This window comes from Leopardus geoffroyi, chromosome E1 (assembly GCF_018350155.1).
Source record: "Leopardus geoffroyi isolate Oge1 chromosome E1, O.geoffroyi_Oge1_pat1.0, whole genome shotgun sequence".
In the NCBI taxonomy this organism is placed as follows: Eukaryota; Metazoa; Chordata; class Mammalia; order Carnivora; family Felidae; genus Leopardus; species Leopardus geoffroyi.
Window position 1 is genome coordinate 27,675,143 of NC_059330.1, and position 15,239 is coordinate 27,690,381.

The window sequence follows — 15,239 nt, forward strand, 5'->3', positions numbered from 1 at the left end:
GCCTCACTTTTCTTATTCCTTCTTGCTGCTAACGTTGAACAACATGAACTTTGCTTTCAAATGCTGTTTTAGAGTGTCTCTGTTGTATATCAACACTACCTTTGTTCTCCTTCAGCCTATATTATTATAATTGTACATTCTATATGAAGGCTAAGAAACTGAAAACAGAGGATTACTGGCAACTGTTACTTGCCAATTGTGTGTGTATTTCCTTATTTTATTTATTTATTAATTTATTTTATTAAAATTTTTTTGAGTTTTTAAAAAAAATATTTATTTTTGAGAGAGAGAGAGAGTGTGTGAGCAGGGAAGAGGCAGTCACAGAATCTGTAGCAGGCTCCAGGCTCTGAGCTGTCAGCACAGAGCCTCATGTGGGCCTCATAACTCACAAGCTGTGAGATCATGTTCTGAACTGAAGTGGGACGCTTAACTGACTGAGCCACCCAGGCACCCTAATGTTTATTTAGTTTTAGACAGAGAAAGAGATACATAGAGTGTGAGCAAGTGAGGGGCAGAGAGAGAGAGAGGGAGACAGAATCCAAAGCAGGCTCCAGGTTCCGAGCTGTCATCATAGAGCCCCACGTGGGGCTTGAACCCATGAACCACAAGATCATGACTTGAGCCAAAATCGGCTGCTCAACAGACTGCCACCCAGGTGCCCCTTGTTATTTATTTGTAAAAAAATTTTTTTAAAGTTTATTTATTTATATTGTTGGGGGGGGTGGTGCAGAGAGATAGGGAGAAAGAATTCCAAGCAGGCTCTACATTGTCAGCATGGAGCTCTGTGCAGGACTCAAACTCAAACCCTGAGATCATGACCTAAGCCAAAATCAAGAGTCAGATGCTTAACTGAGCCACTCGGGTGCCTATTTGTTTTTTTTTTGTTTTTTTTTTTTTTTCAACGTTTATTTATTTTTGGGACAGAGAGAGACAGAGCATGAACGGGGGAGGGGCAGAGAGAGAGGGAGACACAGAATCGGAAACAGGCTCCAGGCTCTGAGCCATCAGCCCAGAGCCCGACGCGGGGCTCGAACTCACGGACTGCGAGATCGTGACCTGGCTGAAGTCGGACGCTTAACCGACTGCGCCACCCAGGCGCCCCTTGTTTTTAAATAACTATTGGCAATAAGGTAATCATAGGGACAGATTTTGATGCAAAGATGTTAATCACAGGGTTATTTATACTAGCAAAACACAAATACATCTGGCTAATGGAAGGTAAATAGGTGTATTCACATAATAAGAGGTCAAGCTGCCAATAAATTACTACTGTTAACCTTCTGGGAAATGCTGAAGCTGTGTTAAATGGGGGATAGGGGAAACAGATTGCAGTTTTGTAGTTAAGATTGGGCTTTGGAGTCTGCAATGTAAATACAAGTTTTTTGTTTTTTTGTTTTAGTTAATTTACTTTGAGAGAGAGAGTGAGCTGGGGAGGGGCAGAGAGCATGGGGCAGGCTCCATGCTGTCAGTGCAGAAGTTGACTTGGGGCTTGAACTCACAAACTGTGAGATCATGATGTGAGCCTTAATCTAGAGTCAGACCCTTAACTGACTGAGCCACCCAGGCCCCTGTAAATAGCAGGTTTTAAATTCTAGTTATGTGATCCTAACCAAATAACTTCTGTGTGTCAGGATGGCTGGAAGCACAATGAGATGGTAAAGTGTTTGGGTTTGATAATTAGAAATTGTTCTGTAAATATTTCCATATATGTAATAAGAGGCATTGAAAAGACTAGGAAAGATGCATCAATATTAGTTCTGCAGGTGATAGAATTATACATTCATCTAATTAAAAAAATTTGTTATGAGCATTTATTTGTCCATTAACAAACTTGTAATAGGTAACAAACAGGGTTGGGAGAGTAGCTTCGTTAAAATTGTACTGTGTAGTTGAGTATTTGAAGAACAGAACCACGCCTTAAAATTTTTTTTTAAATGTTTACTTTTGAGAGAGAGAGAGAGTGAGCATACAAGTGCGGGAGGGACAGAGAGGGGGACAGAGGATCTGAAGGGGGCTCTAAGCTAACAGCAGTGAGCCTGATGTGGGGCTCCAACTCATGAACTCATGAATTCAGATCATGCCCTGAGCCAAAGTTGGACACTCAACTAAGCTACCCAGGCGCCCCCTCCCCTTTAGATTACAGAGAAATAAGTCACATGTCAGTAACATTTTCTTCAGTATTGTTAATATTTAGGAAGTTTTTGTCATGGAATGGCTCTGGGATGTGATGTTGATTGGTGGGATTGAAAAATGGTAGTATCACAAAGAAGTCATGACAAGTTCCTGGTGTTTTTCCTCTATGATTTCCTTCATAGTCATCCTGTAAATATTGGTTCTTCCCCCACACCCCCTTAAAATAGTTCTCTCTGCACTTCTTTATATATTCATTTATGATTCCCAAATACAACTTCCATTAGATCTAGATGCATAGATCCATATGTCCAATAAAAAAATTCTGAGTATTCAAATTGATCACTTCCAGAGTACTTACTGACTTTATTTTGTCCATGGGCACTATTCTGTTACCTAGAATTAAGAAGTTTGTATCTTTATCTTCTTAGCCAATAAAATCTGTAATTCTTTCTCTGAAATGTTCATGGTATCCAACCTCCACTTTATTTTCACTCTTACTACCCTAATTTAGGTCTTTTATTTCTCATTTGGATAATTATTTTTTATGTGACTATAGTGTTTTTATGTCTTAAGTTGTAAGTAATACAAATTAACTTTAATACAAATTTAGGTTTTAGGAAATTAAAACATACAAGTATGTCTATTCTCTAGAAATTATCTTGAATCTCTTCAGATGTTTCATTTATCATTATCTATTTATGTATGTATGTATGGTTTTTTTGTTTTTTGTTTTTTTTTTTAGATAGAGTGCAAGTGAGAGAGAGGGGCTGAGGGAGAAAGAATCATATACAGCTCCATGCTCAGCACAGAGCACCACGTAGGGCTTGATCCCATGACCCTGGAATCATGACCTGAGCTGAAATCTACAGTTGGACACGAAACCGACTGAGCCACTGAGGTGCCCTCAGATGTTTCTACATATATACACAAATTACAAATATTTTTTTACAAAAATAGGCTGATACCATATATTATACTGCAGCTGCATTTAGGTGTTTTTTTTTTTTTTTAAATTCATTTATTTTGAGACAGAGAGGCGTGAGTGGGAGAGGGGCAGAGAAAGAGAGACAGAGAGAGAGGGAGAGAATACCAAGCAGCCTCTGTGCTGTCACTGCTGAGCCCGATTCAGGGCTTGAACCAATGAACCGAGAGATCATGGCCTGAGCTGAAGTCATACCCTTAACCAAATGAGCCACCGAGGTGCCCAGTGTTTTTCATTGTAAATATATTTTGGATATTTTCATCACACACTTCTGCTATTGTTTTGAACAGTTGTAGTCCAATATATGGATGTACCATGATTTTTTTTCAGTTCTGTACTGATAGGCATTGATAAGCTGTATAATAGACAAGTTAGATTTGTTGGAGTTGGGGAGAAAGGCAGCTAGGTCCTCCTTTAAGGAATTCTGAGATCCCAGGTTTCCTACCTCCATGTGGTAGCTAGGCATCCTGCCAACTAAATTCTTTTTTACTTAAATTAACCATAATCTGTGGCTACAACCATTGACCCCTAATTAATTGTATAGATTTTCCAATTTTTCACTATTATGAACTGTTGCAATAAATCTTTAAACATTTTTGGGTTCTTGGACAAATATATTAGCATAAGAACTTATTTTAATATTTATATGTTGTAATTTGTCTTATTTTTTTCACTTCTCATTACTCTTTGAATCCCAAGAACAGTACTGTGTTTCACAGATAACTTTTTTGAGGTAAGATTCACTTAGCAAAATTAAACATTAACCATTACTACAATTTACAATTCAGGGCGTTTTATTATAAATGGTGGCGTGCAAACATCAAGACCATAAATAAGTTTTGGTTAAAGAATTTCCAGTAACAGATTAATCTTACTAAATTATCCCTGTCCATGGCTCACGTATTAAAAAATTGTTGTCCACTACTTATAAGAAAGTCCAAATCCCTTGATACTCAAGAGCTTCTTTCTAGGTTATTGATCTTTACGTGTGCACTGTAGATTGGGTTAAGTGCAATAGTGGTTTGCAATAAATCAGAAAGGAAAAAGTAAATTCAGATTAAGAATTTGATGTAAGACCTTTGTCTCACACCCTCAATTCCTGCCATCTGTAGACTTCATGACAAAATTGTATGAAGACGCCAACATAGGAAAGCTGAACAAAGCTGACGCTTGCACTTTCCATAGTCCCATAGCGACGGCTCACCTCAAGTGGCAAGACACGCAGGATGGAGTGGTGTAGATCAAATCTCTACAGTCTGTGGTCCCATTCTTCCTGAAACGACACCGCTGTAGGCTTCACAATATGAGTAGGTGGGGCAGAAGTCTCAAAACCCGAGAATCTGGGGTTCCTTCCAAAGAAAGAATCACTAGCCACCAATTCTACACCATGGTTTCTCAAAAAGTGCGGGCCAAAGGCTACCTGCAGCCAAATCAGCGGAGAGTGGCTGTTGATTTTGTGGAGCCTTATCTTAGAATCAAGTCCGAATACCTAGGGGTGTGGCTTCAGAGTCTGTTTCACTCAAGCACTCCAGGTGGTTGTTCCAGTCTTTGGCGCGCCAAAGTTTGAGACTGGTGGAGCGCCGCCCTTCCCTAAGGGCGCAGAGGCGTGGAGACCAGCGAGGGCCAAACTCTCATCCGCTTGCGCGCTAGACTGTGGCCAAAGACACGCAGCCCTGCGGCTGCTAGCAGCCAAATCTCGTGTGCGCCCCCGCACCGCGGGAACTAGTCGCCCGCCTCTCCTCCCGGCTCCCCTAACGCCGCGTTCTGCGCGCATGCGCACCGCGCCTTTCCTCTTCGCCGCTCCTTCAGCTGCCCTGGTTACCGTTGGTGTTTGCGAATTCCCTGCAGCACCTTCTTTGCTGGAGACCAGCGCCGCCGGGCTCTAGCAGCAGTTCGATACGCGCGCGCCCGCGTCACGTGGTGCGAGGCTCCCTCGCGGTCGCTGGCGGGCGGCTTAGTGGTGAAGAAGCAGCTGCGGCCACCGCTCGCCCTCCCACTGCGCCCTAGGGCGGGTGCGCGGATAAATATGGCGAAGTGGGGGTAGCTGGCGCCCAACCCGACGCGATGGGGCGAGCAGGTGGGGCGGTCGTCGGAGCCTCCTGAGCCACACGCCGGTGTGGTTTTCGTCGGCGATTTGACCTGGCGACCTCGGGCCGGCGCCCAATAGGTCAGACCACGGACTCCGCGGGTCGCCGAGGGCCCCGCCGAGAGCCGGAGGCAATGGATGAACAGAGCGTAGAGGTGAGGGGGGTTGAGAAGGGTGGTGGTTACTCTCCCTCCGCTACCCCCTGAGCCTTCTTTATTTGGGGCGCCCTGCCTTAGCCCTCCCTGTAGTAGAGCACCCCCACTCCGCCGCTGCGGTTGTAGTGAAGGCTGGCCCAGTGCGAAGGACGCCGTGCTAGGTCCGCAGCTCTTCGGGTGCCTTGTCAGGTGGTGGTATCCTGGCGTTTTCTGGGTGTCTTGGCACCGGTACTCATTCTCAGGGTTTTTGCAAACTACAGTCTGGGAAGAGCAAAACTGCAAATTCATTAGATAGACGTGCCGTGCACTCGCTACCTGTTCTTGGGAGTTCAAGTGCAGATCCAAAACTCTCCAACTGGAATCATTCCTCCCCCACCCGTACATTTTGCAGACTTCTGCCCTTCCTAAATTGAATGAGGATATACTTTTATTATCCTATTTGTAGTTTTCTGGAACAACCTGTTCTTTTATATTTGGCTCTTGTGAGCTGTGATTCCAAATGGTTGAGATATTTAGTTAAAGGCCAGTAACATTAAAAAAAAAAGATTGCTTATTGGACCTAATTATTTAACAGTTGTCGAATTTTGAGCTTTCCATTACCTTGGTCCTTAGTAAGTTGCAACTGTATTACAGGCACTCCAGTTGGAAGTAGTTCACCCAATGGTCTTATTGTCCACCCTACCCTCCCCCAGCGTCTGCATCTCACAGGTTCTTTCTGGTTCTGCAGAGTCATGATTGGACTAATGAATAATTTTCTCCTTAGTTCCTCCTGCAAAGTGTTATAAAGGTTTTGTAACGTTTTCTTGGTTTGGGAGCGTTTAATTCTCCTGGGATGGAGTAAATAAATGTGAGTACGGTAAAAATAAAATATACAATAAGTTGCTTTTCATTATGTCTGTTTTCTTGTTAGTTACTTCCTAAAATGATTTATCTGAGGCTTGCAAACTATCGTTTCTTCTATTTATTCTTCTTTTTTTCTTTTCAAAGCCTTCATGGGGCGACCACTAAAATTTTCCATAGGAACAAAATCTCAGGCTCCAATAAAAAGCTAGTTGGTTGGAGTATCAGGGCAAATTCAGATTTCTGGATTCTGAATTAGTTTGTTTCTTGATCAAAGTACACTCTGTTAGTATATGTATCTTTTTTAAAGTTTTTTTTTTTTTTTTTTTTTTTTTTTTTAATTTTAAAAGCAGTCCATCCCCTTGGGGAAATTGCAGAAAAAGTTCCTATAGTTCATTCAGTCAGTCCATCTTTTTTTTTTTAAGCTGTTCTGCATCATAATAAGGATATTTTTTTCTATATCCTCAAATCAAGAAGTTTCTAGTGACTGTCATAATCTGTGTTAACTGTCCTAATTTTTTTTTATTAACTGTCATAATTTAATATTTTGAAATTTGGGTTATAGCCACATTCTTGTGATTACAATTTATGCTTCAGTGATAATATTTGTGCACAAGTGTGTTTGCATTTCATGTTCTTTCCTTAGAATAGAGCCACTGTGAAGCTTAGGAAAGAAAAAGCACTTTTTCCAGATGTTCTGAGGTACACTGGGCCTTGACTAACCGAGTACTGATAAGACTTATTAAAACAGGTTATATCAGCCCAAAATTAATGTCAATGTTGAGTGTGTTGTTTTAAGCATGCTTTTTACTTTTGATTCAGTTGTCTAAATCTGGTGTACCTTACATTTTTTATTATTTTCAGAGCATTGCGGAGGTTTTCAGATGTTTCATTTGTATGGAGAAGTTGCGGGATGCACGCCTGTGTCCTCATTGCTCTAAGCTTTGTTGTTTTAGCTGTATCAGGGTAAGTTGCATTTCTTTCTGCATGCCCTTAGTGTATATATGATGTGTTGTAAAAATCAACCATATTCTTTACAAATTTTTTTTTTAAATGTTTATTTATTTTTGAGAAAGAGAGAGCATGAGCAGGGGAGAGGCAGAGAGAAAGGGAGACACAGAATCTCTAGTAGTCTTCAGGCTCTGAGCTGCCAGCAGAGCCCGATGTGGGGCTTGAACCCATGAACCATGACATCATGACCTGAGCTGGAGTAGGATGCTCAACCGATTGAAGCACCCCAAAATCGACCATATTTTTTATCTTTTTTTTTTTTTTAAGTTTATTTATTGTGAGATAGAGAGTGAAAGAGAATCCTAAACAGGCTCCGTGCTATTAGTGTGAAACCTGATGTGGGGCTTGAACCCATGAACCTGTGAGATCATGACCTGAGCTGAAACCAAGAGTCAGACACTTAACCAACTGAGCTATCCAGACACCCCAGTTTCGTTATCTTTTTAATTTTTACATTTTGTCTCCTTTTAAAAAATGTTTTAAATGAATGTTCCTTAATAGGGAGACCATCACCATATATTACTTAGTACTGTGGAGGTGAGATAACTACCATGAAATGTCTAGAAATCAAAACCATTATAATTTTAATATATTTATTAAATCATTGCACATTTAACAAGTACTGGTAAAGTGGTTGCCTGCATTGTGTTTGGGGTTGAAGACTTCTAAGATAAATGATGGAGTGCTTGCCCTGAAGGAGCTTAAATCTAAGTGACATAATGGGCTCCATTTATACTGAAGAATGTATGTATAGTGTCATAAAGAGGCACTAACGAAGTGCTGTGAGACTCAGAGTTCATACTGTTGGATGGGTAGGATGGAGAAAAAGCTAATAATGGGTTCAGAGGCTTAGATTAAAATTGTATAGTCTTACAGGTACAAGAGAGTTTAGAGATTAATATAGTCCATTGGCTTTAAAACGAATGTAGGTGAACCCCTCAAAGAACATTATGAGGAAGCCTAAGATGTGAAGCAGAAGAACTTCTTTTTTGTGTGGAGGGATTCAGTAGCACATCCGCAAATCATAGTTAAAAACTGCCCTGCCCACGTTACTCGCAGTAGATTTTGTCTTTTACTGGGAAAATCAAAGCCATCTAACATGCTCTTCACCTCAAAATTTCTCTGTGGTTCCTTATTTCTGCCTTAGGAAGATAAATAAACCTTTGTCGAGAGTAATGGTTGTAACACTTAAATCACTTGCTTCCGGTCACACAGCTAACAAATAATAGAGTTGGATTTGAATCCAGGAAGTCTGGCTTTGGAGCCTGTGTTCTTTGCTTCTACACCATGTGGAGAAGACCAAGGTTATATATCATGCTAGTTCTTCCATTCATAAGCTGAGAAACTCAATTTTTCCTAGTCTTGTTTCTTCAGTCTTGTTTCTTCAGTAGAACGAGGTAGCAAGATTTGCCTCACAGGATGGTTGTGGCATTAAATGAGATAAGCTAAAAAGCAATTTAGAAACTGTAAAGTACTGTCCCATTGTAAGGTGTTAATATTTTATTGTTAAAATAGCAATTAATAAATTTGGCATTATTTTTTATAAATGGTGAAACAGAAGCTGTGGAAATTAGGTAATTGGCCTGTATCACTCTCTCAAAATTAAAAAGAAGTAGGAAAATTTCATCTACCTTGGGAAATTTGATTTATTCTTGCAGGTTTAACTATCATTTCTCAGTGTATGGCTTTTAAATCTATTCCTTTGGCCTTGACTTTCCAGCACCTTGAACTTTGTTCCCGATCAAATTCTGTTTTTTTAAACTGATTCTTTTTGACTTCTTTTTGTTCTGTTCCGCCAGTCATTCAAACTTGAAACCTTTTACACCAATGATATTTTTTAGGTTTATTTAGAGAGAGCACATGTGCATAAATGAGTGGGGAAGGGACAGAGCAAGAGGGAGAGGCTCCCAAGCAGGCTTTGCACTGTCAGTGAGAACCCGATACAGGGCTTGATCTCCTGAATCATGAGATCATGACCTGAACATGACCTGAGCTGACATCCAAAGTCTAAGGCTTAACCAACTGATCCCTGGCACCAGTAATTTTTAAGTCCTGTCAGTTATTATCTTCTGCTTTCACTTACATCTGTCCTACTTTTCCATTCCATTATCATCCTAGCAGAGAAATATATACCTTTATTACCTCATACTTAGATAATTATAATCTTTTTTTTATTAAAAGAATTTTTTTAATTGTTTATTCTTGAGAGAGAGAGAGAGAGGGAGAGAGAGAATGAGTGGGGGATGGGCAGAGAGTGGGAGACACAGAATCTGGAGCAGGCTCCAGGTTCTGAGCTGTCAGCACAGAGCTGGAGGCGGGCTCAAACTCGCAGACTGTGAGATCATGACCTGGGCCAAAGTTGGTTGCTTAACACCCAGGTGGTCCAATTGTTTTTTTTTTTCTTTCCCCAGAGAGTGAGAGAGAGAGAGAGAGAGAGAGAGAGCGCGAGCTTGCAAGTGAGCAGGGGAGGGGCAAAGAGGAGAAAGAGAGAATCCCAAGTAGGCTCTCCGCTCAGTGCGGAACCTGACGTGGGAATTGATCCCAGGACCCTGAGATCATGACCTGAGCCAAAATCAAGAGTTGGATGCTCAACTGACTGAGCCACCCAGGCACCCCTAGTTAGCTTTTAACTGATCTATCTTGAGTCTTTTTTAAAGTTTATATATTTATTTTGAGAGCTAGGGTGTGTTTGCTAGCTGGGGAGGGGCATAGGGAGAAGAGAGAGAGAATCCCATGCAAGATCCTCATTGTCAGCGTGGAGCCCTAGGTGGGGCTCGATCTCACGAACCATGAGATCATGACCTGAGCTGAAACCAAGAGTTGGATGCTTAACCGACGGAGCTACCCAGGCACTCCAAGTCTTTTCTTATCTGTGGTTCATTTTATATCCTGCTGCCATATTGATGTTTTCCAGAAATGTCATTTTTTTTTCCTTATCAGAAAGATAAGGAATTTTTTTTTCCTTATCGGATTCATTGCCTTAATTCCTTAGAATATTATCTTTATATTCAGACCACTTGGATAATCTGGTTCTATTCTTTCTTTCTTTCTTTTTTTTTAATGTTTTATTCATTTGTGAGAGACAGAGAGTGAGTGGGGGAAGTGCAGAGAGAGAGAAGGAGACACAGAATTCAAAGCAGGCTCCCTTTGAGCTGTTAGCACAGAGCCTGATGTGGGGCTTGAACTCACTAACTGTGAGATCATGACCTGACCTGAAGCCAGACGCTTAACCAACTGAGCCACCCAGGCACCCCTCTATTCTTTCTTTCTAAAGCTGTCTTGGTTCCTGAATGTACCATTCATGTGTTTATTCATTCAACAAATACTAATTACACATCTACTTGGAGTTAAGCATCGACTTCCCAGGGAGTTGACTTATTTACTACTTGGGATATGGACAAAAAGGTAAATAGACATATGTTAGATACCAGAAAGTGCTATGAAGAAAATGAAACTGAATAAGGTATAGAGTGGGGACTTTGAGGAGGGTATGAGCAGGTTGTTAGTTATTTTAGATAGTCTGTGAAGGTCTCTGAGAAGTGATATTTGAGCCAAGACCAGAATGAAATGTGGTAGTGATGTATCTACAGGAAGAAAGTCCCAGGCAGAGAAATCAGAAGGAGCAAAGCCCCTGAGAGAAAGAACAAAGAAGCCAGTGTGTCTGGAGCAAAGAGAGAAAGAGGGAAAGGAGATGAATTTGGAGATGGAGCTTAGGGCCTTGGTAAAGACCTTGGCTTTTATTTTAACTGTAATGGTACCATTGAAAGCTTTTGAATGATATGCAGTAATTTTTAAAAACTCACTTTTGCTGCTATGTAGAAAGTGGATTATAGGCACCATAGGTGGGAGAGGAAGTGAGGAGACCAATTTGGTTTAGACTCGAATGGTAACAGTGGAGGTGGTGAAAAATAGGACAGTTCTGGATATGTTTTGAAGGTAGAGCCAATGGATTTACTTATAGATGGGACATGAGAGTTTTATACAACATTTAGATGAATGGTTTTCTATTCTGAGATAGAAGAAATTTGGGGAGGAAGAGTTGGGTAGGCTATAGATGTACAAGTTTTGTTTTTAAATATGTCAAGTTTAAGATTTTATACATCTAACTGGAGAGGTTGGCAGTTGGAAATATGAATCTGGAGTTGAGGAAGGGGATGTTAGTGATATCAAATTAATAGCATATGGATAGTATTTAAGGCGTTTGATGAGATCACCAGATTACCTGATAGGGAAAAGACTTTGTGCTTTGAACTCTGGGTCACTCAACATTTAGAGGTCAGGAGGAGGAGGAGGATTAAGCAGGAGATAACAAGAAGGAGCCATGAGTGAGGCATCACAGAATTCAAGTGAAAAACATGTTTCAAAGAGGAGTAGGTAAACTGTGTCTTGTATTTCTGGTTCGGGATTTAACCATTGGATTTGAGAATGTGTAGGACATTGGTAACCTTGATGAGTAGTTTTAGTGGAATAATGAAGACAAAATCTTGATGTCTGGGAGAGGGAGGCAAATAAGACAGCAAGTATAAAAACTCTAAAAATTTTGATGTAAAGGGGAAAAAAAAGGAGTGGGTTGAAAAGGTTAATATCTCATTGAAAGTGAACCAGTAGAGAAAGATTAATTAATGATGCTGGGGAGAGGAGATAATTACAGGAGCAAAGTTCCTTGAGACCTGGGCATTCCACCCAACCAAATTGTATTATTGTTTATTTGAATCCCTCTCCCTTCTCTTCCATCCCATCTCTGTTCATTTGACCATGGAAATTTAATTATCCATGACAGGCCAGATGCTTGTGTCACTGAATAAAACAGACTAAGGTCCAGACCCATGAATAGACTTGTCCAAAGTTATCTAGTAGTTTGGGACAGACCAAAACTGGACTCACTCCCAGGCCAGCACTCTACCTATGACTCTCTTGTGCTTCTATACGCATATACCAAAAAGTGGGAACATTGGCTGTATTTTCAGGCCAGGTCTCTTTCATTCTTCCAGTTACTCTCAGTTGATTCTCCATCATTACCTGTTCTTATTTTTGTATTTTCACCCATTTTTTTGCCTCAATCTTTTTCATCAAGTAGTTTTGGTTTTGTTTTTGACTCCTTGATTTTCAGCATTGGTAGCATTTTATGATTTCCTGTAAATATTGACTTTGTTTTCTTTTTAATATTGGAGTTTTAAAAAATTAGATATAATTGACATACAGTAAGCTGCACATATTTAAAGTGTATAGTGTGGTAAGTTTGATAAATGTATATACTTGAGAAACCATCACTACAAGATAGTGAATATACTTATAATCCTCAAAAGTTTCTTTGTACCTCTTGGTAATCCTTCCCTCCACTTGTCTTATTCCTAGGAAACCACTGATCTGCTTTCTGTCACTGTAGATAAGTTTGCATTTTTTAGACTTTTATAGAAATGGAATCTTATGATATGTTGTCTCATTGTCCAGCTTTTTTCACTCAACAAAATTATTTAGAGATGTATCTATGTTGTGTGGATCAATAGTATTCCTTTTTATTGCCAAGTGGTAGCATCCCATTGTATGCATATGCCATAATATGTTTATCCATTCACCTGTTGATGGACATAACTGTGTCTACTTTTTGGTGTTTACATAGAAAACTGCTATGAACATTTATATACAAGTATTTGAATGGGCTTAAACTTTCTTTTCTCTTAGGTAAGTAAATAGGAATGGAAGAGCTAGATCACATGGTAGATGTATATCTAACTGTTTGACAAATTGTACAACTGTTTTCTAAAATAGTATCATTTTAAATTCTTACCAGCAATGTGTGAGAGTTCTAATTCTTCCACATTAATGCCCACACTTGGTACGTTCAGTCTTGAATTTTAGCCATTCTCATAGATATGAAGCAGTACCTTTACATTTTCCTTTAAGATCAGGATAAAGATAGAGATGCCTACTTTCCTTACGTTTATCCATTACCCTTTTCCCCAGTCCTGGTAACCACTATTCTTTCTGTCTCTGAACTAAGTACTTCATATAAATGTAATCATATAACATTTGTCTTTATCTATTTATTTTTAAAGTTTTATTCCTTTTTTTTTAAATTTCTTTTTTGTGTTTATTTGTTTATTTTGAGAGAGAGAGAGACAGAGCACGAGCAGGGGAGGGACAGAGAGAGAGGGAGAGAGAATCCCAAGCAGGCTCTATCCAGTCAGCTCAGAGCCCGACACAGGGCCTAGTATCACAAATGGCGAGATCATGACCTGAGCTGAAATCAGTAGTAGGACAGTTAACTGATGGAGCCACTCAGGTGCCCCTCCATTTGAATTTTAGAATGGGTTTTTCTACTTCTGTAAAAAGCACCATTGTGGTTTTGATAAGAATTACATTGATACTGTAGATTGCTTTGGGTGGTATTGGGATTTTAACAGTATTAAATCTTCCAATACATGAACATGGGATGTCTGTTTATTTAGGACTTTCTTTCAGTGGTGTTTTGTAGTTTTCCATGTATAAATCTTCCAACTCCTTGGTTAAGTTTATTCCTAGGTATTTTACTTTTTTCTTTGATGTTGTAGATGTATTTTCTTAATTTCCTCTTTGAATTCTTCATTGTTAGCATATAGAAACGTGTTTTTTTTTGTGTGTGGGTTGATATGGTATTCTGCAACTTTGGTGAATTTGTTCATTTTGTTCATTAATATTAACAGTTTTTTGTGGAACCTTTAGGGTTTCCTACATACAAGATTATGTTATTGCAAACAATTAATTTTACTACTTTTCCAGTTGGGATGCTTTTGTATTTTTTTTCTTTGCTTAAATTGCTCTCGGTGAAATTTTTAGTATTGTGTTGGATAGAAGTGGTGAAAATGGGCATCTTTGTCTTTTTCCTGATCTTAAAGAAAAAGTTTTCAGTGTTTACCATTGAGTATGATGTTCACTCTGGATCTTTTATGTATGGACTTTATCAAATTGAGGAAGTTCTCTTTTGTTCCTTTTTCTTGAGTGTTTTTATCATGAAAGGATATTAGATTTTGTCAGAGACCTTTTATGCATCAGTTCAGATGATCATGTGGGTTTTTTCCTTCATTTTATTAATGTGATGTGTTATATTGAATGATTTTTGTATGTTGAACTATCTCAGCATTCTGGGTAGTAAATCCCACTTGGTCATGCTGTATAGTCTTTTTAATATACTGTTGAATTCGATTTGCTGGGCTCTTGTTGAGAATTTCCCTAGTCCAGTCTTGCAGAGTTAGGTATGTTGATTCTCTTGTTACCTGTGAGGAAACTTGAGCTCAGTCACATGTCTGGTGTCTTGTAGTCAGTAAGTGCCAGAGCTAGGAGTCAGACTCAGGTCTGAATGCTGTCTAAAGCTGTGATTCTTCCATTTTAATGGAGAGAAATTCTTAAATTGAATGTGGGGAATTGCTCTACTATAATTTTTATTTTCTTTAATTCTTCTTGTGCATTAATATTGTATTGCTCGTTCTTATCTTTGGTTTTGGTTTGGGAGAAATATTGTTTTTCCCTAAGTATTAAAATTACCATATTTATTTTGTGATTAAGTTAGATTATGGAATACAAGGTAAAAATGCCATAAATATTCAGAGATGGGAAAGATTACTAGCTTGTTATAGTTAGGAAAGTTTTATGGACCTAATTACTGGACATTCCCATGGGACAGCACATGGTGGGGGGGACATACTAGCAAAGACACAAATATACCAAGCGTGGTGTATAGTGTAGCAATAAGCCTGTTTTGACTGGAATGGAGAGACATATTTAAAAATATGGACTGGTCACTCCCTGTCGTGGTCCCAACCTTTAGAGAGCTTATAGTCTGGCAGGGCAGAGGAGACCGATAAATAAGTCAGTGTAATAAAGTATTATAAGCACAATAAAGGAAGAAGTACAGGTTGCTGTGGTAGTCTGTAGAGAGTCAGGGCAAGCTTTCTGGAGGAAGTGACATAAACTGAAATCTAAAGAATGAGTAGGAATGATATAGTTGAAGAATATCCTGGGGAGAGAGAGGAAATAAATATACCTAAAGCCTTAA

At 39.5% G+C, this 15,239-nt stretch overlaps 1 protein-coding gene across 7 annotated transcripts in view; it reads left to right on the top strand.

Annotated features, from left to right (window-relative positions):
• The first annotated feature begins 4,881 nt into the window (after positions 1 to 4,881).
• Positions 4,882 to 15,239, top strand: part of TRIM37 (tripartite motif containing 37) — a 137,262-nt gene continuing 126,904 nt past the window's right edge. For 2 of the 7 annotated variants that reach the window (XM_045488211.1, XM_045488213.1), the window contains exons 1-2: positions 4,899 to 5,356; positions 7,061 to 7,162. In XM_045488211.1, coding sequence (XP_045344167.1) covers positions 5,336 to 5,356; positions 7,061 to 7,162 — 123 coding nt within the window. In that variant the 5' untranslated portion in view covers positions 4,899 to 5,335. Of the gene's footprint in view, positions 5,357 to 7,060; positions 7,163 to 15,239 lie in introns of all 7 variants that reach the window. The other 5 variants (XM_045488207.1, XM_045488210.1, XM_045488206.1 and 2 more) reach the window with 3 other exon arrangements.